The sequence below is a fragment of the Sciurus carolinensis genome, chromosome 9 (assembly GCF_902686445.1).
Source record: "Sciurus carolinensis chromosome 9, mSciCar1.2, whole genome shotgun sequence".
Lineage (NCBI taxonomy): Eukaryota > Metazoa > Chordata > Mammalia > Rodentia > Sciuridae > Sciurus > Sciurus carolinensis.
Window position 1 is genome coordinate 29,220,735 of NC_062221.1, and position 21,352 is coordinate 29,242,086.

The 21,352-nt window shown below is 38.1% G+C and overlaps 1 protein-coding gene across 1 annotated transcript in view; it reads left to right on the forward strand.

Annotated features, from left to right (window-relative positions):
- The window catches only part of Pfkfb4 (6-phosphofructo-2-kinase/fructose-2,6-biphosphatase 4), a 55,065-nt gene that overhangs the window by 26,102 nt on the left and 7,611 nt on the right, over positions 1-21,352 (forward strand). Inside the window, 1 exon segment of the mRNA XM_047564687.1 lies at positions 20,277-20,381. Within this exon segment, the coding sequence (XP_047420643.1) occupies positions 20,277-20,381 (105 nt within the window).

The window sequence follows — 21,352 nt, forward strand, 5'->3', positions numbered from 1 at the left end:
CCTTATATGTATATACGATGCTTTACTTATCCATTCATCTATTGATGGACAGTTTGGTTGCTTCCAGCTTATAGCTCTTGTGAATAATGCTGCTGTGAATATGAGTGTACCAATATCTCTTCAAGATACTGCTCTCAATTTAATTCTTTTGGTATATAACTAGAAGTGGAATTGCTAGAACACGTGGTAATTCTATTTTTATTTTTTTGAGGAACTACTATATTTTTTTCCTCAGCAGCTGCACATTATACAATCCCATCAATGATGTGCAAAGAGTCAGTTTCCCCATACATAGCCTTGCCAAGGTGTTATCTTCTTTCTCTCTTTTTTCTTTTTTTTATACTATGGGTGTTAAACCCAGGGGTACTCAGCCACTGAGCTGCATTCCCACAACCCTTTCCTTTTTATTTTTTATTCTGAAACAGGATCTTGCTAAATTGCTGAGGCTGGCCTTAAACTTGTGATCCTCCTGCTTCAGCCTCCCAAGTTGCTAGAATTACAAACATGTGCCACCATGCCTGGCCACCAATACTTTTTTTTTTTTTTTTTTTTGCGGTGCTGGGGATTGAACCCAGGGACTTGTGCTTGCGAGGCAGGCACTCTACCAACTGAGCTATATCCCCAGCCCACTTATTATAATTTGATAGTAGCCATCCTAATAGATCTGAGGTTATTATGTACCATTTCTGCTTTTTGTTCATATTGTTTTGTTATATTTCCTCCTTTTATTTTTAATCTGTGTTATTTTCTTTGGATGGAAGGAATATATATATATATATTTTATATATATATATTTATATATATATATATATATATATTTTTTTTTTTTTTAGCCTATATTGGGGGACATCTAAAACCATTTACATTTATTATTTACTTATATAGACAGTGCTGGGGAATCAAACCCACGGCCTCACATGTGCTATTCAAGTGCTGTACTACTGAGCTATATGCCCAAATCTTATTATTATTAGTTGTAATAGTACTGGTATGTTTGAGCTTGTTCTCAATACTTGGCAATTTTCTCTCTTTCCAATTTTTCTTTGAATACAATTTTTCTTTTCTGTTTTTTAGAAGATAGGCAGTGTTCTTATTTAAGTAGTACCTTAAAGTTTTCAGAGACATTCCTAAGTAGGATGTACATAAATAGAGGAAAAAACTGGGCATAATGGCACGCACTTAGAATTCCAACTTCTTGGGAGACTAAGTCTGGAAGATCACAAGTTTGAGGTCACCCAGGGCAACTTAGCAAGACCCTGTCTCAAAATAAAAAAATAAAAATAAAAAAAGGTAGGGGATGTAACTCAGCAATAGGGCACTTGCCTAGAATGTGAGGCCCTGGATTTGATCTCCAGCACTGAAAAGATAGATAGATAGATTGAATTAAGTAAAATGCACTTATCAACATTAGTAACAGGAAAATAATTATTGATTTATTGTTAGGAAAGATGAGCATTTGTTATTTCTATTTGTTTCCTTTCATTAACATAATTGGGCAGAATATAGCACCATGGTTTTATTTTTTATTTTTTCAGAATTGGTTGTCTGTTTTAAAAGGTAAGCAATTTTTATAACCTGTTTCATAGCTCTTTTAAGTCATCTTGTGGTTGGTGAGAGTGGAGGAGGCCTGTGGCCACTGTTTTTTTTCTCATACAATAGCAGCTTTCTGAGGCGGGTTACAGGCTATTCTTGCCTCCAAGTACACAGAAATGACTCTAGCATTTGATTTTGTCTAAAAAACTGAAGCTTCCAGGGTTTTTCCTTTAAAGTTAATTTGATTGTTTTCCTAGATACTATAGATTTTCTTTTCTTTCAAGTTTTGAAACTGTTATAGTTGCTATGATCTATGAATCATTTTCCCATGTTTATCTTTGTTCTTTTCCTCTGTTCCGATAAACATTCTTTTTTTAACTTTTATTTTATTTTATTTATTTATTTATTTAGTTTTAGATGGACACTATACCTTTATTTTATTTTATTTATTTTTTATGTGATGCTGAGGATCGAGAACCCAGGGCCTCTTGCGTGCTAGGTGAGTGCTCTACCACTGAACCACAATCCTATCCTAGCCCCCTGATAAACATTCTTGAGCTGGTCTTTTATTTCAACATTGTAATATTTTTCTTAGTCATTCCACAATTATAGTCTTATATTCTTTTTTTTTTTTTTTTTTTTTTTGTGATGCTGAGACTCCAACCCAGGGTCTTATGCATGCTAATGTAAATGCTGTACCATTGAGCTACATCCTCAGCCCTATATTCCTTATGGGGGGTGTGGGGGGGAGAAAAACAGCTTTATAGAGGTATAATTCACATACCATAAAGTTTACCTATTCATCATGAACAGTTTAGTAATTGTATGTTCACCAATTGCATAACCATCACCTACAGTTTTAGAACATTTCATTACCTTGAAAAGAAATCATATGTCCATCATCAACCACTTTCCATTTTCTTCCCAATCCCTCCTTCAACCACAGTCTATGACTAATCTTTTTTATGTATCTATGGATTTGCCTATTCTGAATATTTCATATAAATGGAATCATACAATATATTGTAAAGGTTAATTAGGGTCCAGCTATAAAGGTTAAGGGGGGAGTAGATAAAGAGGCAAGCACACAGGATGGTGAACAACAAGAAGTGGCTCCCATGGGAAAGCCAGTTCAGTTTTATTGTCTATTCCAGTATCAAGTTACATTAGGTTACATAGTGCAGTTAGCTTTGAACATGTGCAGATCATATAACTAGCTTGCCTCTCAGAGTCCATTAGTAGCAAACGTTTTTATAATAAGATAACGTCTCCAGGCCTCAAAGTCAGAGTAGTTGCAGAGTGTTTCTAAGCCATTCAGTCAGAAGGCCTTATTGTCCTGAGGAGTGTGCCCAACTCGAAGGACTTATACTCCTCTGTACATTGACTAGCCTGAAACCTCTACAACTCCCTTTTTTTGTTTTGTATGGCCTTTTGAATAGACATGACTCACGTTCTGCTTAAGGAAGATGGAGGAAGAAAGCAAGGCAGACATTGGCAAAAACAAGCGCAGTATAATAAGGCAAGTGTCAATAAACATCCTCCAATAAAAAGCTGTTTGGTCCATGTAAAATTTGGTAGCCATGAGGTTAACCAATCTAATAAATCCCAACCTTCATCATCTTGTTGCATCATCTTTACAATGTCTTTAAGATGATCCAATTCCTTTCTAATGGGGTTACTGTTATCAGTTAAATTGAAACAACACATATTATTAAATTCCTGGCATCCCTTATGATGTAACAACAGCAAATAATCAATAGCAGCTCTATTATCAAGAATAGTTTGATGGCTACAATTTTTCAGAAAAATTAACAGTTTCTGCTAAGCAGACCCAAATGTCATAATGGGTGCGGGAAGTCAAAGGTGGAACAGTTTTATGTATGGGGCACCACCAACAGAGATATAACAACAGAGAAATGACATAGTAATAGCTGGCAAAGTTGTGGAATTTGGGTAAGTTTTACAAACAGAGCTGTAACCAAATTTTCCACAGTACCTTCTAAACCCATCTGGGCTATCAGTTGTTGAGCAGATGTTCTTAAACTCTTTAGATCCCCCCAAGTCACTAGATGATTCGAAGACCGGGGTCTCTTGGGCCTCTTGTTCTTGTCAGAGGTTCCTTCATTGAATTAGAGTCCTTTTATCCAGAGTCAAATGGAATTTGGGAATTGGATTTTGAAGTCCTTGATGCCAACTCATGATGATTGATGGGTCTCACACACCTGGCAGGAATCCAGACAGGACCTGTAGGAGTAAGAATAGCACCATATCTCTTCCCCCATGTAATCAAAGGTACAGGGGCCCACCATACTAGTTCTGGTGGAACTCAGTATTTTACATAAATATTTGGTAGTGGTTCCTTAGGGGTCAAGTGTCTGTCCAATGGGGAGGACCAGTAATGTGTATTATCTTCATATTGCACATCGAGAGCATTTAGTGTGAACAAGGCAATATTGAGAGCATTATTAACATGAGCAAGGCTAGGTACCCTTTTTATTTATTTATTTAGTTTTATTATAATGTTTTTTATTTTTACAGACACATTTTGATTCATTGTACACAAATGGGGTACAACTTTTCATTTCTATGGTCGTACACAATGTATATTTACGCCATTCATGTAATCATACATATATATAGGGTAATACTATCTGTTTCATTCTACTGTTTTTCCATCCCCACCCCTTCCCACCCCTTCCCACCCCTTTTTCCTCTATACCATCCAAAGTTCCTTCATTCTTCTCTTCCCTCCCCCACCCCACATTGTTATATACTGTCATGCACTTATCAGAGAAAACATTCGGCCTTTGGTTTTTTGGGCTTGGCCTATTTCACTTAGCATGATATTTTTCAACTTCTTCCATTTACCAGCAAATGCCATAATCTTATTCTTCTTTTGGCTGAGTAATATTCCATTGTGTATATATATATATACCAGTTTCTTTATCCATTCATCAAATGAAGGGCATCTAGGTTCACAATCTAGCTATTGTGAATTGAACTGCTATGAACATTGATGTAGTTACATCACTGTAGTACGCTGATTTTAAGTCCTTCAGGTATAAATCGAGGAGTGGGATAGCTGGGTCAAATGGTGGGTCCATTCCAAGCTTTCTGAGGAATCTCCATACTGCTTTCCAGAGTGGCTTTACCAATTTGCAACTCCACCAGCAATGTATGAGTGTGCCTTTTTCCCCACATCCACGCCAACACTTGTTATTGCTTGTGTTCTTGGTAATAGCCATTCTAATTGAAGTTGGATGAAATCTTAGGGTGGTTTTAATTTGTATTTCTCTAATTACTAGGGATGATGAGCATTTTTTCATATATTTGTTGATTACCTGTGTATCTTCTTCTGTGAAGTGTCTGTCCATTTCTTTAGCCCATTTATTGATTGGGTTCTTTGTATTTGGGGTGTAAAGTTTTTTAAGTTCTTTATAAACTTTGGAGATGAGTGCTCTGTCTGAAGTGTGTGTGGAAAAGATTTTCTCCCACTCTGTAGGCTCTCTTTTCAGATTATTGATTGTTTCCTGTGCTGAGAAAAAACTTTTTAGTTTGAATCTATCCCATTTATTGATTCCTGCTTTTATTTCTTGCGCTATGGGGGTCTTGTTAAGGAAGTCTGGTCCTAAGCCAACGTGATGAAGATTTGGACCTACTTTTTCTTGATCCTTTTTGAGTTGAATTTTGTACAGGGTGAGAGATTCATTTTACTGCATATGGATTTCCAGTTTTCCCAGCACCATTTGTTGAACAGGCTATCTTTTCTCCATTGTAAGTTTTTGGCACCTTTGTCTAGTATGTGGTTACTGTACTTATGTGGGTATGTCTCCGTGTCTTCTATCCTGTACCATTGATCTACCTGTCTATTTTGGTGCAAATACCATGCTGTTTTTGTTATTATTGCCCTATAGTAGAGTTTAAGATCTGGTATAGTGATACCTCCTGCATCACTCTTCCTGCCCAGGATTGCTTTGGCTATTCTGGGTCTTTTGTTCTTCCAGATGGATTTCATGATTGCTTTTTTGGTTTCTATGAGAAATGTCATAGGGATTTTAGTTGGAATCTATATAGCACCTTTGAAAGTATGGCCATTTTGAGAATATTAATTCTGCTTATCCAAGAACATGGGAGATCTTTCCATCTTCTAAGGTCTTCCTCAATTTCTTTCTTCAAGGTTTTGTAGTTGTCATTGTAGAGATCTTTTACCTCTTTGGTTAGATTGATTCCCAAGTATTTTATTTTTTTTTTGAGTCTATTGCAAATGGAGTTGTTTTCCTCATTTCCCTTTCAGATGTTTCATCGCTTATGTATACGCTTTAGATTTATGTGTGTTGATTTTATAACTTGCTATTTTGTTGAATTCATTGATGAGGTCTCAAAGTTTTCTGGAGGAGTTTTTTGGATCCTCTAAATAGAGAATCGTCATCAGCAGATAGCGACAGCTTAAGTTCCTCTTTTCCTGTTTGTATCCCTTTAATTTCTTTAGTCTGTCTAATTGCTCTGGCTAGTACAACATCGAGGACGATGTTGAATAGAAGTGGTGAAAGAGGGCATCCCTGTCTTGTTCCTGTTTTTAGAGGGATTGCTTTCAGTTTATCTTCATTAAGAATGATGTTGGCCGTGGGCTTAGCATAAATAGCCTTTACAATGTTCAGGTATGTTCCTACTATCCCTATTTTTTCTAGTGTTTTGAGCATGAAGGGGTGTTGTATTTTGTCAAACGCTTTTTCTGCTTCAATTGAAATAACCATATGATTCTTATCCTTGAGTCTATTGATATGATGGATTACGTTTATTGATTTATGGATGTTAAACCATCCTTGTATTCCAGGGATGAACCCCCCTTGATCATGGTGCACTATCTTCTTAATATGTTTTTGGATACGGTTTGCCAGTATTTTGTTAAGGATCTTTGCATCTACATTCATCAAGGATACTGGTCTAAAATGTTCTTTCCTTGATCTGTCTTTACCTGGTTTGGGTATGAGGGTGATATTAGCTTCATAGAATGAGTTTGGTAGGGTTCCCTCCTTTTCTATTTCCTGGAATACTTTGAGAAGTATTGGAATGAGTTCTTCTTTGAAGGTCTTGTAGAACTCTGCTGAGAATCCGTCCGGTCCTGGGCTTTTCTTGCATGGTAGGCATTTGATGTCTTCTTCTATTTCATTGCTTGATATTGATCTGTTTAAATTGTGTATGTCCTCCTGGTTCAGTTTGGGAGGAGCATGTGTCTCTAGAAATTTGTCGATGTCTTCAGTATTTTCTATTTTATTGGAGTATAGATTTTCAAAGTAGCTTCTCATTATGTTATGTATCTCAGTAGTGTTTGTCGTGATATTTCCTTTTTCATCACGAATTTTAGTAATTTGAGTTTTCTCTCTCTTTGTTAGTGTGGCTAAGGGTTTGTCTATTTTGTTTACTTTTTCTAAGAACCAACTTTTTGATCTGTCAATTTTTGAATTGTTTCTTTTGGTTCAATTTCATTGATTTCAGCTCTGATTTTAATTATTTCCTGTCTTCCACTACTTTTTGGTGTTGTTCTGTTCTTCTTTTTCTAGGGCTTTGAGCTGTAATGTTAGGTGATTTAGTTGTTGACCTTTTATTATTTTCTTGAATGCACTCCATGCAATGAATTTTCCTCTTAGTACTGCTTTCATAGTGTCCCAGAGATTTTGATATGTTGTATCATCGTTCTCATTGACCTCTAAGAATTTTTTTTATCTCCTCCCTAATGTTTTCTGTTATCCATGCTTCATTCAATAGCATATTATTTAGTCTCCAGGTGTTGGAGTAATTTCTGTTTTTTATTTGGTCATTGATTTCTAATTTCATTACATTATGATCTGATAGAACACAAGGCAGTATATCTATTTTTTTGCATTTCCTAAGGACTGCTTTGTGGCATAACACATGGTCTATTTTCAAGAAGTGAATCATTATGTCTTTCTGATTTATGGTTCCCTTAATCAGTATGAAATGTCCTTCTTTATCCCTTCTGACTAACTTTGGCTTGAAGTCCACTTTATCTGAAATAAGGATGGAAATCCCCGCTTTTTTACTGAGTCCATGTGCGTGGTAGGTTTTTTCCCATCCTTTCACCTTTAGTCTGTGGATATCTTTTTCTATGAGATGAACCTCTTGAAGGCAGCATATTGTTGGGTCTTTCTTTTTAATCCATTCTGCCAGTCTATGTCTTTTGATTGATGAGTTTAGGCCATTAACGTTCAGGGTTATTATTGAGATATAATTTGTATTTCCAGTCATTTGGGCTTATTTTTGGTTTTTAACTTGACTTGGTTTCTCCTTTGAATGGATTTTTCTTTAAGGTAGTTCCTCCCTTTGCTGACCTACATTGTTGTTTTTCATTTCTTTCTCATGGAATAATTTGTTGAGAATATTTTGTAGCACAGGCTTTCTATTTGTAAATTCTTTTTTTTTTTTTTTTTTTTTTTTTTTTTTTTTTTTTGTGGTGCTGGGGATTGAACCCAGGGCCTTGTGCTTGCAAGGCAAGCACTCTACCAACCGAGCTATATCCCCAGCCCTATTTGTAAATTCTTTTAACTTTTGTTTATCATGGAAGGATTTTATTTCATCTTCAAATCTGAAGGTTAGTTTTGCTGTGTATAGGATTCTTGGTTGGCAACCATGTTCTTTCAGAGCCTGAAATATGTTGTTCCAGGCCCTTCTAGCTTTTAGAATCTGGGCTGAGAAATCTGCTGATATCCATATTGTTTTCCCCCTGAATGTAATTTGATTCTTTTCTCTCCCAGCCTTCAAAATCCTGTCTTTATTTTGTATGTTAGGCATTTCATTATAATGTGCCTTGGTGTGGATCTGTTGTGATTTTGTGCATTTGGTGTTCTGTATCCCTATTGTAATTGATTTTCCATTTCATTCTTCAGACTTGGGAAATTTTCTGACATTATTTCATTGAACAGGTTGTTCATTCCTTTGGTTTGTATCTCTGTGCCTTCCTCAATCCCAGTAATCCTTAAATTTGGTCTTTTCATGATGTACCATAGTTCTTGGAGATTCTGTTCATGATTTCTTACCATATTCTCTGTTTGGGCAACTTTATTTTGAAGATTAAATATTTTGTCTTCATTGTCTGAGGTTCTGTCTTCCAAGTGATCTAGTCTGTTGGTGATACTTTCCATTGAGTTTCTTATTTGGTTTATTGTTTCCTTCATTTCAAGGATTTCTATTTGTTTTTTTTTTTTTTCTTTTTTTTTTGAGAATCTCTATCTCTTTGTTGAAATGATCTTTTGCTTCCTGCAATTGTTCTTTCAGCTGCTTATTGGTGTGATTATTCATTGCCTGCATTTGCTCTCTTATCTCATCCTTTGCTTCACAAATCATCTTAATCATATTATCTGAAGTCCTCTTCTGACATTTCTTTTACCATACTGTCACTGGATTCTATTAATATAGAATCTAGATTTGTTTGGATCATTTTCTTCCCTTGTTTTTTCATGTTGTTCATATATCTTCCCCTCTTGCAGTGCACATCTGGGGTATTGTAGTTTCCCCCCTATAGGCTTATAGTGACCCTATAGGTTTCCTAAACCTTTTGTTTAAGGGGGAGATCAATATTAGCAGTGCCCAGTTCAGACAGTATGCAACTAGACTAAATAGCCCCTATGAGGACATTAACAATATTGTCATAATAAACAGAATGAGTTCAATTATTATCTTCAGTACAACAAATAGATTTGCAATAAGGTCTGCAGTTTCTCTTTCTCTCTTTTTTTTTTTTTTGCTGTGCTGGGGATTTGAACCCAGGGCCTTGTGCTTGCAAGGCAAACACTCTACCAACGGAGCTATATCCCCAGCCCTAGGTCAGCAGTTTCTAATGGAGGACAAAGAGGATGCGGAGGGGTGTAGTATGTAGCTGTTAGTGGGATAAGAAAAGAATATATAGAAGTTCTAGGTCATACAAAGAGTGAGAGTCTAATCAAAAGAAGTTGTTTGTTAGCATGCAAAAAGGGAGAAAGAGACTCTGAGGGAACAGGTAAACAAAAGGAAAAGAGAGCGAGAAAAGTAAAGAAATAAATACTTAAAATTTTTTAATAAGGAGAAAAAAGAAAATCTACACTATAGCAGTCATATAGTATTCAAACCTCCCAGTCTTCAGTAACCTGATGCATGAGAGGTACCTGACAATGAGCTTCAGGTCTCCAGCAGGTGTCTCAGGGTGGGATTTTCCCACCTAAAGATCAGAGCTATGATTCCAGGATTATCCAAGATGGCTGCTCTGGGTTCCAAATATGTTGGCAAATGAGGAGCTGCAACTTGGGGTGTGGATGTGGTCAGCTGGAGGTCCTGGAGGTGGGGTGTGTTTGGTCTGGTTTTGGGATCCTGGAGGCGGGGTGCAATCAGTTGGTCTGGGGTTCCTGGTGATAGGACACAATCAGTTAGTCTGGGGGTCCTGGTGGCGGGGAGCAGTCAGTCAATGTGAGGGCCCTGGAGGCAGGGAGTGATTGTTCAGGCTGAGGGATCCTGGAGATGGGTCCTACAGGGCCTGGCTGTTTTCTCAAAATGGTGGCAGCCACATGTAACCAAACCTGCTGGTACTTAACAGTGCACTTCCAGGCAACAGCAGGCAGCTGGTGCTCCATTGGCGGTCGGTGGTCAGTTTGCTGACTGCTGTCGGACAATCAGGAGGTGAACCTCCGGTGGTGGATGATGGATAGGTGAAATGGAGGCGATGGACAGGCAAGAGACAGGCAAATGGTGGATGATAGGTGCGTGACAGTGAGCAATCTGCACTCAAAAAGGCGTCGAGGGCTGGGGATGTGGCCAGTTGGTAGAGTGCCTGCCTCCCAAGCACAAGGCCCTGGGTTCAATCCCCAGCACTGCAAAAAAAAAAAAAAAAAGGCGTCGATATACTGGCTCTTTTTTTTTTTTTTTTAATTTATTTTTATTGTAAACAAATGGGATACATGTTGTTTCTGTTTGTACATGGAGTAACAGCATACCATTTGTGTAATCATACATTCACATAGGGTAATGAAGTTTGATTCATTCTGTTATTTTTTCCTTCCCCCCACCCCTCCCACCCCTCTTTTCCCACTATACAGTCCCTCCTTCCTCCATTCTTGCCCCCCTCCAACCCCCCATTATGTGTCATCATCTACTTATCAGTGAGATCATTTGTCTTTTGGATTTTTGAGATTGGCTTATCTCACTTAGCATGATATTCTCCAATTTCATCCATTTACCTGCAAATGCCATAATTTTATTATTCTTTATAGCTGAGTAATATTCCATTGTATATATATAGCACAGTTTCTTTATCCATTCATCAATTGAAGGGCATCTAGGTTGGTTCCACAGTCTGGCTATTGTGAATTGAGCAGCTAGGAACATTGATGTAGCTGTATCTCTGAAGTATGCTGATTTTAAGTCCTTTGGGTATAGGCCGAGTAGTGGGATAGCTGGGTCAAATGGTGGGTCCATTCCAAGTTTTCTAAGGAATCTCCACACTGCTTTCCAGAGTAGCTGCACTAATTTGCAGCCCCACCAGCAATGTATGAGTGTACCTTTTTCCCCACATCCTCTCCAACACCTATTGTTGCTTGTATTCTTTTGTATTCTTTTTTTTTTTTTTTGTGGTACTGGGGATTGAACCCAGGGTCTCGTGCTTGCAAGGCAAGCACTCTACCGACTGAGCTATCTCCCCATGCCTGTTGCTTGTATTCTTGATAATCGCCATTCTAATTGGGGTGAGATGGAATCTTAGTGTAGTTTTGATTTACATTTCTCTTATTACTAACGATGGTGAACCTTTTTTCATATGTTTGTTGATTGCTTGCAGATCTTCTTCTATGAAACATCTGTTCATATCCTTAGCCCATTTGTTGGGCTAAGTCACATTTTAAGCATGTGATGTGCATGTTTAATTAAGGCCTGTCCTGTAGGATTATGGGGAATTCCTTGGGTTAGAATTATATTCCATTGATTACAAAACTGAGCAAAGGCACTAGAAATATAAGCAGGGACATTTTCAGTTTTTAATTGGTGAGGTTTACCCGTGGCAGCAATTCAAAGGAGCAAATGAGAGATACAGGCTAAGACCTTCTCTGAACAATGTGCACTGGCCCATATAAGGCCTGAGGATTTATCCATGGTAACATGTGAAAAAGAATAGGGGTAGAAGGGAGGAAAATGAGTTACATCCATCTGCCAGAGGGCATTAGAATGTAAACCTTGAGGGTTCACAGTTTCCCAAGTCAGGGAACGAAAGGGTGTGCAATGAGAGCAATTATTAATGATGAAATGGACCCGTGGAAAGGAAACAGAAAAGGTGTCATTGAAGAGTGAGCATTTTTTTTTAATTTTAAAATTTTATTTGTTCTAATTAGTTGTACATGACAGTAGAATGCATTTGTACATTTTGATAAATCATACATAAATGGAGTGTAATAAGAGTCAGCATTTTGATGAAAAAAATTATGTGTTTCCATGGCATCTGAAAAGAAGTATAAAGTGATTTTATAGCAGCATCAGCATGAACATTTCCTTCAGTGAGTGAAGGAATTTTAATGTGGCTACATATGTGAGCAAGAAATATTGGAGCCATACGATCCTTTGAAAGAGATTGAAGAGTGATAAACAGGAATAACAAATTAGAGTCCAAATGAGTTGACAAAATTGCAGAGGAAATATGAGGCATCAGTTTGGCTATATACTGTGAATTTGTAATGATGTTTAAGGTGAAGAGACAAAATAATTGCAACTAATTCTGCTCACTGAGTTGAAGCTTGAGGCAATGTATAATAATCAGTCCATTTTTTATCAGTGAATATAGATACTACACTCCATTGTTTTCCACCATCAGTATAGACAGTAATCTGGTTGGAAAGTGGAAGGGAGGAGATTATAGAAAAAGGAACATGAGAGACTTGACACAATAAGGAAAGGCATTCATATGGAGGTACATGGAAAGCAATACAAGCTAAAAAAATCAGTTAAGGCAGCATGATAATATGAAGGAAATTATAAATATTGTAAATGTAAGGTCTTTCCATAAGTAAGATAAAGTACATGAATATATGTTCCTGTAAGGGATAAAATATGATTGTGACCATCTGAGATCAATTGAGCATACATATCAGCATAAGGGAGAATATTTCTTCCTGAAAAGTGAGGAGAATATAAGCCTTATTATAAATAGCAACAACTGCAGCAAAGGCATAAGACTTTCCAGTAAAGATTATTAGAGATAAAAGATCATTGAGTGTTGGGAGTCTGTCTGTAAGAACTGTACATAATTTCTCATTAACATGCTGAAGAACTGTAGTCAGTGCAGGAGTTAATTGGAAAGAACTGGTGGGATTATGTTGCTTTTTTAACAACTGGAAAAAGGGCAATAGCATATCAGTAGTTAAAGAAATATATGGTCTGGCCCAATTTAAATGTCCTAAAATTGTTGCAAAATGAACTAAGGAAAATTTGGAAGGAAGAGTCAATTTTGGAATATGAGGAATGGAGTAACGTTGGAGTATTTTATGTCCTAAATATTTAATAGGGAGTTGTCATTGAATTTTTTCTGTGGCCACGTGGAGGTCAGATTGTAATAGAAGTGTTGCAATTTAGTTGTATCTTCTGTAAGTATTGGCCCAGAGATCAAAATATCATCCATATAACGAAAAACAATAATATGTGGGAATAATTGTCTGAAAGGCTGAAGAGCCTTATCTACAAAATGTTGACATAATGTGGGGCTATTTAACATACCTTGAGGAAGAACTTTCCATTGATATCTATCAGCAGGCTAATGATTGATAACAGGAACTGTGAAGGCAAATTTTTCTTGATCATCAGGAAAGAGAAATAATTAAAAAATCACAGTCGTTTAGTAAGCCTCTTACATATAAGGAAAAGTCCTGAGGAATTAGGTTATGGTTAGGCCATCCACAATGAAGTGGATCCATAGGCTGTATACTTTTATTAATTTCTCTTAAATCTTGTAATAATCTCCATTTCCATGATTTCTTCTTTATGGTAAAAATGGGCATATTCCATGGACTGGTAGAAGGTTCAATATGTCCCAATTGTAACTCTTCTGGAACGAGGGTCTCTGTGGCTGCCACCTTCTCCTTGGACAATGGCCATTGTTCTACCCAGACAGGAGTGATGACGTTCCATATTAATGGTAAGGCAGTCAAATCTGCAGAGGCCCCTCTAAAAAAGGTGATTCCATAGACATTTGTAACTTGAGTAAGATGTCTCTGCCCCACATGTGAAAGGGAATTGCCATAATGTATGGTTGAATATGAGTAATAACTTACTGTGGGTTGGAAGGGGTGGAGTATTACAACCATAGAGAGCTTGTAGACACCTGTTCATTATTGCCTCCTATGCCCCAAACTGGGTTGGCCCTTTGTAAGGGCCATGCACAAGGCCATACTGAGAGGGGTATAACTGTAACATTGGCACTGGTGTTCAATAACCCTGTGATTGACTGCTCATTTAAACAAAGGGTTAATTTTGGTCTATTTTCAATAATAGGTAAAAATGCTCCAATGATGAACCAAACTTTTTATTTATTTTTTATTTTTCACTCTTACAGATTGCATTTTTTAAAAATATTTTTTAGTTGTAGATGGACACGATATTTTTATTTATTCTTTTAATTTTTTGTGGTGCTGAGGATCAAACCCAGTGCCTCCCATGTGCAAGGCAAGCGCTCTACCACTGAGCCACAGCCCCAGTCCCCTACAGATTGCATTTTGATTCATTGTAAAATGGAGTACATCATTTTGCATGCTAGGCAAGTACTCTACGAGATGGGCTATATCGTCAGAACAGGAGTACATCATTTTGTTTCTATGGTTATACACGATGTAGATTCATACCATTTGTGTAATCATACATGTACATAGGGTAATGATGTCTGTCTAATTCCACCATTTTTCATACCCCCACTCCCTCTCATTTTCCTCTACACAATCTAAAGTTCCTCCATTCTTCTCTCCCCCCAACCCCTCTCCCCCATAATATATCATCATCCACTTATCAGGGAAAACATTTGGCCTTTGATTTTTTGGGATTGACTTATTTCACTTAGCATGATATTCTCCAATTCCATCCATTTATCTGCAAATGCCATAATATTATTCCTCTTTATGGCTGAATGATATTCTATTGTGTATATATACCACAGTTTCTTTATCATTCATCTTTTGATGGGGATCTAGGTTGGTTCCACAATCTAGCTATTGTGAATTGAGCTGTTATAAACATTGATGTGGCTATGTTACTATAGAATGCTAATTTTAAGTCCTTTGGGTGTAAACCGAGGAATGGTATAACTGGGTCAAAAGGTGGGTCTATTCCAAGTTTTCTGAGGAGTCGGCATACCTCTTTCCAGAGTTGCTACACCAATTTGCAGTCCCACCAGCAATGTACAAGTGTGCCTTTTTCCCCACATCCATGCCAACACCTATTATTGCTTGTGTCCTTAATAATAGCCATTGTAATTGGAGTAAGAAGAAACCTTAGAGTTGTTTTAATTTGTATTTCTCTAATTGCTAGATATGTTGAACACTTTTTAATATATTTGTTAATCGCCTGTATACCTTCTTCTGTAAAGTGTGTGTACTGGAATCAAATTTTGCATTCTCACTTTCTTTTAGGGGTTGTTGGGCAGTAATATAAGGAATCACAATTAATTGAGCTATAGGGGATCCCTTGGGGAGTTTTAATGGCATATGATACCAAACTTGAATATATATCACACCAGTATAATCAGAATCAATTACTCCAGGAATTATAAATTTTCCTTCTTTAGCATTTAATTTTAATGTTTTAATTTGCATTTCTCTGATTACTAGAGATGTTGAACACTGTGGGAGCGGGGCAAAATTAAACCAAAGGTATCTTTGAGTAGAGGTCCTTGAATTTGGGTAGCAATTTTACAAACTTCCAGGGAGATGTATTTGAGCATCCTCAGTAGTAATCAAATCTATCCCTGCACTCCCTCTAGTGGCATGAAAGAATTTGTGGAAGGAGTTACTGTTTGCATGGGAAACGTTTGTGATGGAGACAGCAGTGTTAGCAGGTGAAAAGGGTCTCTCCTCTTTTGGCCCTGGGTCAGGAGGTGACCCATAATTGGGTTTCCCGACATGTCTGTTTTAGATTTGCATTGATTAACCCAATGAAATCCTTTATGACAGATTGGATGTTTCTGATTGGGCAGTTCTTGTGACCCTTTTTTTTTTTTTTTTAAATCTTACAATCCTTTTGAAGATGGCCTGGTTTTTTACAATAGTAACAAAGTTTATCGGGGAGCTTTAAAGCAGCGGCTAGTAAAGCCACTTTATGAATTTCAGTTCCAACATTCTGACATGCCTTTATTAAATCAGAATGTATAGTATCCACTTTATGGTAAATAGATTTCATTTTTTCCTTACAATCTTGGTTGGCATTTTTATAAGTTAGTTATTTGGTCAGAATATTGGCAGCCTCCAAATTGTCTCCTTGTCTTTCAATAACTTTAGTCAGTCGGTTAACAAAATTAATGAAAGACTCCCCTAAGGCTTGTTGAATTACAGCAAAGAACTCTGAAGGATCCCACGTGTCTGGGATCCTTCTCCATGCTTTACAAACTAAGGTTCTAATCTGGGCAACGGTGGATACAGGCAACTGAGCTTCTTGTTGTAATGTCCCTCTTTGCCCCATGCTAAACAAATCATCATAATTAATATTAACATTTCCCTGAGCATTATCCTCAGCTTTAACATAGGCTAAATCAGAGTATTGTTGTAAAAACATTGTATTTTGGGCAGGAGAAGTAACCATTTTCACTGATGCTTTCCAATCATTGGGAACCAAGGCACAACCTGTTCCCAGCCCCTCTATCATATCAAGCATGAAATTACTATTAATTCCACTCTTCAACACTGTCCTTCTTAATTCTTTAAACACAGCAAAAGGTAATTTTTCATATTCTGACTGATTAGCATTATTTAATCTAATGGGGCAGATAGCCAAGGTATGAGTTTCTCCCTCTGCAGCTGCCTGCCTGAGACATTCAGATATACTGGACTGGGGGAGGAGAGGGAAGAGTAGGAATGCAAGCAGAAGCTGAGGAAAAACTCCAGTTGTAGAGACTACTGGAGAACCTTGCAGCGCTGTCAAGGCTATTTTTGAGACAGCATCTCCACACAAATACCAAGCATGTAACACAGGAATAGGAGCCTGGGGCTCCTCATGTAGTTTTTTACCTATATCTTCCCAATCTTTGGGTCTTAAGGACCCACTCTAGGGATATCACGGACAGCAAGAATCTATTTCAGATAGCAAAACAACAAGACCAGCTATGTTTAGCCTTATGAATCAAAGAAGAAAGTTCAGCCCGATGATGACGTTGAGCTTCAGACAGGGAATTTCCCATAGCTTACCAGTGGGATTGGTACCAGCCGATGAGAGATGCACATCAAAGCCTGTACCAGGCAGTAAGCTGTCCCCTTCTCCTGTAGACATGTCCAGAAGGGTCCCTGCTCAGGGTGTCAGTTGTGAAGAGTAATTAGGGTCTAGCTGTAAACGTTAAGGGGAGAGCAGATAAACAGGCAAGCACACAGGATGGCGAACAGCAAGAAGTGGCTCCCATGGGAAAGCCAGTTAGGTTTTATTATCTATTCCAGAGATATATCAAGTTACATTCGGTTACATAGTGCAGTTAACTTTGTGCATGTGCAGATCATATACCTAGTTTGCCTCTCAGAGTCCATTAGTACCAAATGTTTTTATAATAAGATAACAGTCTCCAGGCCTCAAGGACAGAGTAGTTGCAGAGTGTTTCTAAGCCATTCAGTCAGATGGCCTTATTGTCCTGAGGAGTTCATTCAACTTGAAGGACTTTTACTCCTCTGTACATTGACTGGTCTGAAACCTCTACAATATATGGTCTTGGTAATCCTTGAATTGTAGCTTCTTTCACTTAGTATATCGTCAGCACCTTCACTTAGTATAATGTTTTGAAGTTCATCCATGTTGTAGCATGTATCAGTACTTAATTCTTTTTTGTGACTGAATAATTTCCATTTTGGGACTATTATAAATAATGCTAATATGAGCATTCATACATGTTTTTGTTTTGACATGTTTTCATTCTCTTCATCACATACCTTGGAATAGGTTTGCGGGGTCATATGGTAACTCTTGTGTTTAACCTTTTGAGAAATAACCAAATTGTTTTCCAATGTAGCTACACGATTCTGCATTCTCTTATTTCTCTCTATCTTTGCCAACCCTTGTTTTTTTGTTTTTGGTACTGGGGATTGACCACTGAGCCACATCCCCAGCCCTATTTTGTATTTTATTTACAGACACAGGGTCTCACTGAGTTGCTTAGTGCCTCACTGTTGCTGAGGCTGACTTTGAACTCTCGATCTTCCTGCCTCAGCCTCCTGAGCCACTGGGATTTTAGGCGTGCACCACCACTCCTGGCAACACTTGTTATATCTGACTTTTTATGACAGCCACTGAACACTAGAATCTAGTTCAGCCAAGTCCTCTGCCACTTTATAACAAAAGATTATCTTTTCTCTAATGTCTAATAACATAAACCTCATTTCCTTCTGAAACCTCATGGAAGAACCTTTAATATACACATTGCTATCAACCTGTTCATGATGATACAACTATTTTTTTAGGCAACAGAAACTTTCTCTGCTGCCATCTTCACTTCTGTCTAAGCTTCCCAGAGTCTTCTTTAATGTCCACATTTTTACCATAGTTTCTTCAAGCCATCTAGCTTTTTGTTATCATGCACTTCAGAATTCTTCCAGCCTCTACCCACTACCCAGTTCTAAAACCACTTCCACATTTTTACATTTTTAGTTATTTATTACAGCATTTCACTTCCTGGTACCAAAACATGTTAGTTTCCTGGGGCTGCAGTAACAAAGTACCACAAAATGGGTAGCTTCAGACAACAGAAATTTATTTTCTTGCCATTCTGGAGCCTAGAAGTGTGATATCAAGGTGTCAACAAGACCCTCCTCCCTCACTGAGTTGCTCAGTGCCTCACCGTTGCTGAGGCTGGCTTTGAACTCTCGATCTTCCTGCCTCAGCCTCCTGAGTCAGAATTATAGGTGTGCCCACTGTGGCCGGCTCTGCGTTGTATTCTTAAGGAAAAAAGTCTGTATATATTCATACATATACTTTTTTCCAAATATTTTTGACCCTCAGTTAAATCCATGGATTTAAAACCCATATATAATGTTGTTCATAACATTCTTTTATTTTATATTTCCATATATAATGTTGTTCATAACATTCTTTTATTTTATATTTCCATAAGTAATGTCTTCTCTTTCATTCCCAACTTTGATAACTACTCAAGTCCTATTTTTTCTTTGTCAGTCTAGTTAAACTAAGTTCATAAACTTTGAATTTTGTTGATCCTTTCCAAGAATTAATTTTGATTTTGATGCTTTATTGTTTTTCTGTTCTCTGTTTTAGTACTTTCTGTTCTGATTTTTTTTTTTTTTTTTTTTTTTTTTTTTGATACCAGGGATTGAACTCACTTAATCACTGAACCACATCCCCAGCCCTTTTTATTTTTGATTTCTACTAAGTTGCCCAGGCTGGCCTCTAACTTGTGATTATCCTCCCTTAGCCTTCTGAGTCACTGGGATTACAGATGTACACCATGCTCAGCACTATCTTTTCTTAATAGACAACTTTGCCCCAGTCTTTGTAGAAAAAAAATGAACAAAATCAGAGACTCGCAGCTTTTTGTTAGGGTATTTTATTGTTTCTCCTTCTCTCTAGGTGCCTTTTTTTGTTATGGTATTTTATTGTTTCTCTCTCTTCTCTGGTGGCTCTTGACTTGGACCTTGGGACAAACACTGATCAGTTCAAACATTCCTGGACTCCTGGGTAAAGGAATGGATTGGGGAGAGTTTATCACTCTTCACAGGGTCCTGGGGAAGTGGTCCACAATGCTGCTGGTAATGTAGACTCAGATAGGGGTGGACCAGGCTAAGGAAGAGATGACTTAATTCACTCTGAGCCTGTGGCCTTACATTACACTTCACTGTTTTCAGTCAGCTTTCTGCAGGTTGGATACTTTTTGTTTTGTTTATTTTTGTTTATTTGCTTGCTTGTTTTATTTGTATAAGGTAATATACATTCTCCTAAGTATTTTTAATCAGCTATCTTCTCTGCTGGTTGGGTACTTTTTATTTATTTGTTATTTTTTAAAATTTATTTTAACTTTATACATACATATTTTTTAGTTGTTGAATGGACCTTAATTTTTTTTTATTTATATATGTGGTGCTGAGTGCTCTACCACTGAGCCACAACTCCAACCCTGTTTTGTTTTTTAATGTATTTGTATAAGGTAATCTATGTTGTATGTGTGTGTTCTGAATGACACAAGTGAAATTTTGCTTTATAATTTGTACAACACTCTATTATAAGATTTAGTATTTTCACAGCACTGAAAAAAGATGCAGTTACTATTTGCGTTTATTTTTATGACATAAACTGGATGGATGGACAAGGATTGTTCTGGTAGCTTCATATAAACAGGAGGCTGCCACCAAGCTATGTTCTGAGGGGTCCTGCTTTTCCCAGACAGCCTAAGATCTAGGCTGGGAGAGTTCCCTTTGCCTAGGAAATGCCCTGTAAACAGGTCTCCTCTGCCTGTAGTCCCCCAACCACCTCAAGGCTGGTTTTCTAGGCCTAGATTGGGAGATGTGATGACTGTGGTGTTTTCCTAGGGTGTTTGTGAGGAGATGACCTATGAGGAAATCCAGGATCATTATCCATTGGAATTTGCCCTGCGGGACCAGGACAAGTACCGGTACCGGTACCCCAAGGGTGAGGTAGGTGGGATTTGGGTCTTAATCCAAGTACCTGATGCCTACTTGGGAATACTGCCTGTGGCCATTCTGAGTATGTATTTCATCTGTACCACTTCCCAACTCTGTGGCCCAGGCCTCTGCCCCCTCCTTGGTTGGTGGGTGGACAGTGCTACATAGAACAGGCATCCAACCCCCTGGGAGTTGTTGAATCCCTGCTCCTCATCCTTTTTTTCCTCCTTTCCAGGGGTGGAGGTTTGAGAATGACAAAGCCTGGCTCTGTGGGGTTTAGCTTAGCTTTTGTTCTCCTTACATTTCCAGGCCAGCTTTTTTGCCAGGGAGTTGTCAGCCCTTCCCAGGGTGTGCAAGTAACTGTGGAGTCAGGGACATATGCCTGGCCTGAGGCCTAGGTCTTAACCCACGCATCTCTACCTTGGACCTTTGCTTTTCCTCTGGATGTGTCCCCTCATTACCGGGTGATCTTGTTCTCTCTCCAGCTCTAGGCACCACTCCAGCCTTGATTCCAGGCCCAGAGGCACCTTCCCCAGATAGATTGTGACCACTATACTATAAGTAATCTGCACTTGTCATCTCCCCTCTGACAGAATCCCTGGTCAGTCCAAGCTCCAGGTCAGAAACTGGGCGGGTCACTTTTCACTCAGGCATCTCTTCTCCCTTCAGGAAGTGGCCTGAGGCAGAACTCAAATCAAAATACCCCCCACAGACACATAGTTCATGCTTGTACACACAAAGACACACCTTCACCTAGTCGCCAGGCTCACAGACCATTAATTGATCCTGGCTGGTTGTGGTAGTGCACACCTATAATCCCAGCAGCTCGGGAGACTGAGACAGGAGGATTGCGAGTTCAAATCCAGCCTCAGCAAAAGCAAGGTGCTAGGCAACTCAGTGAGACCCAGTCTCTAAATAAAAATACAAAATAGGACTGGGGATGTGGTTTTGTGGTCGAGCATCTCTGAGTTTAATCCCCAGTA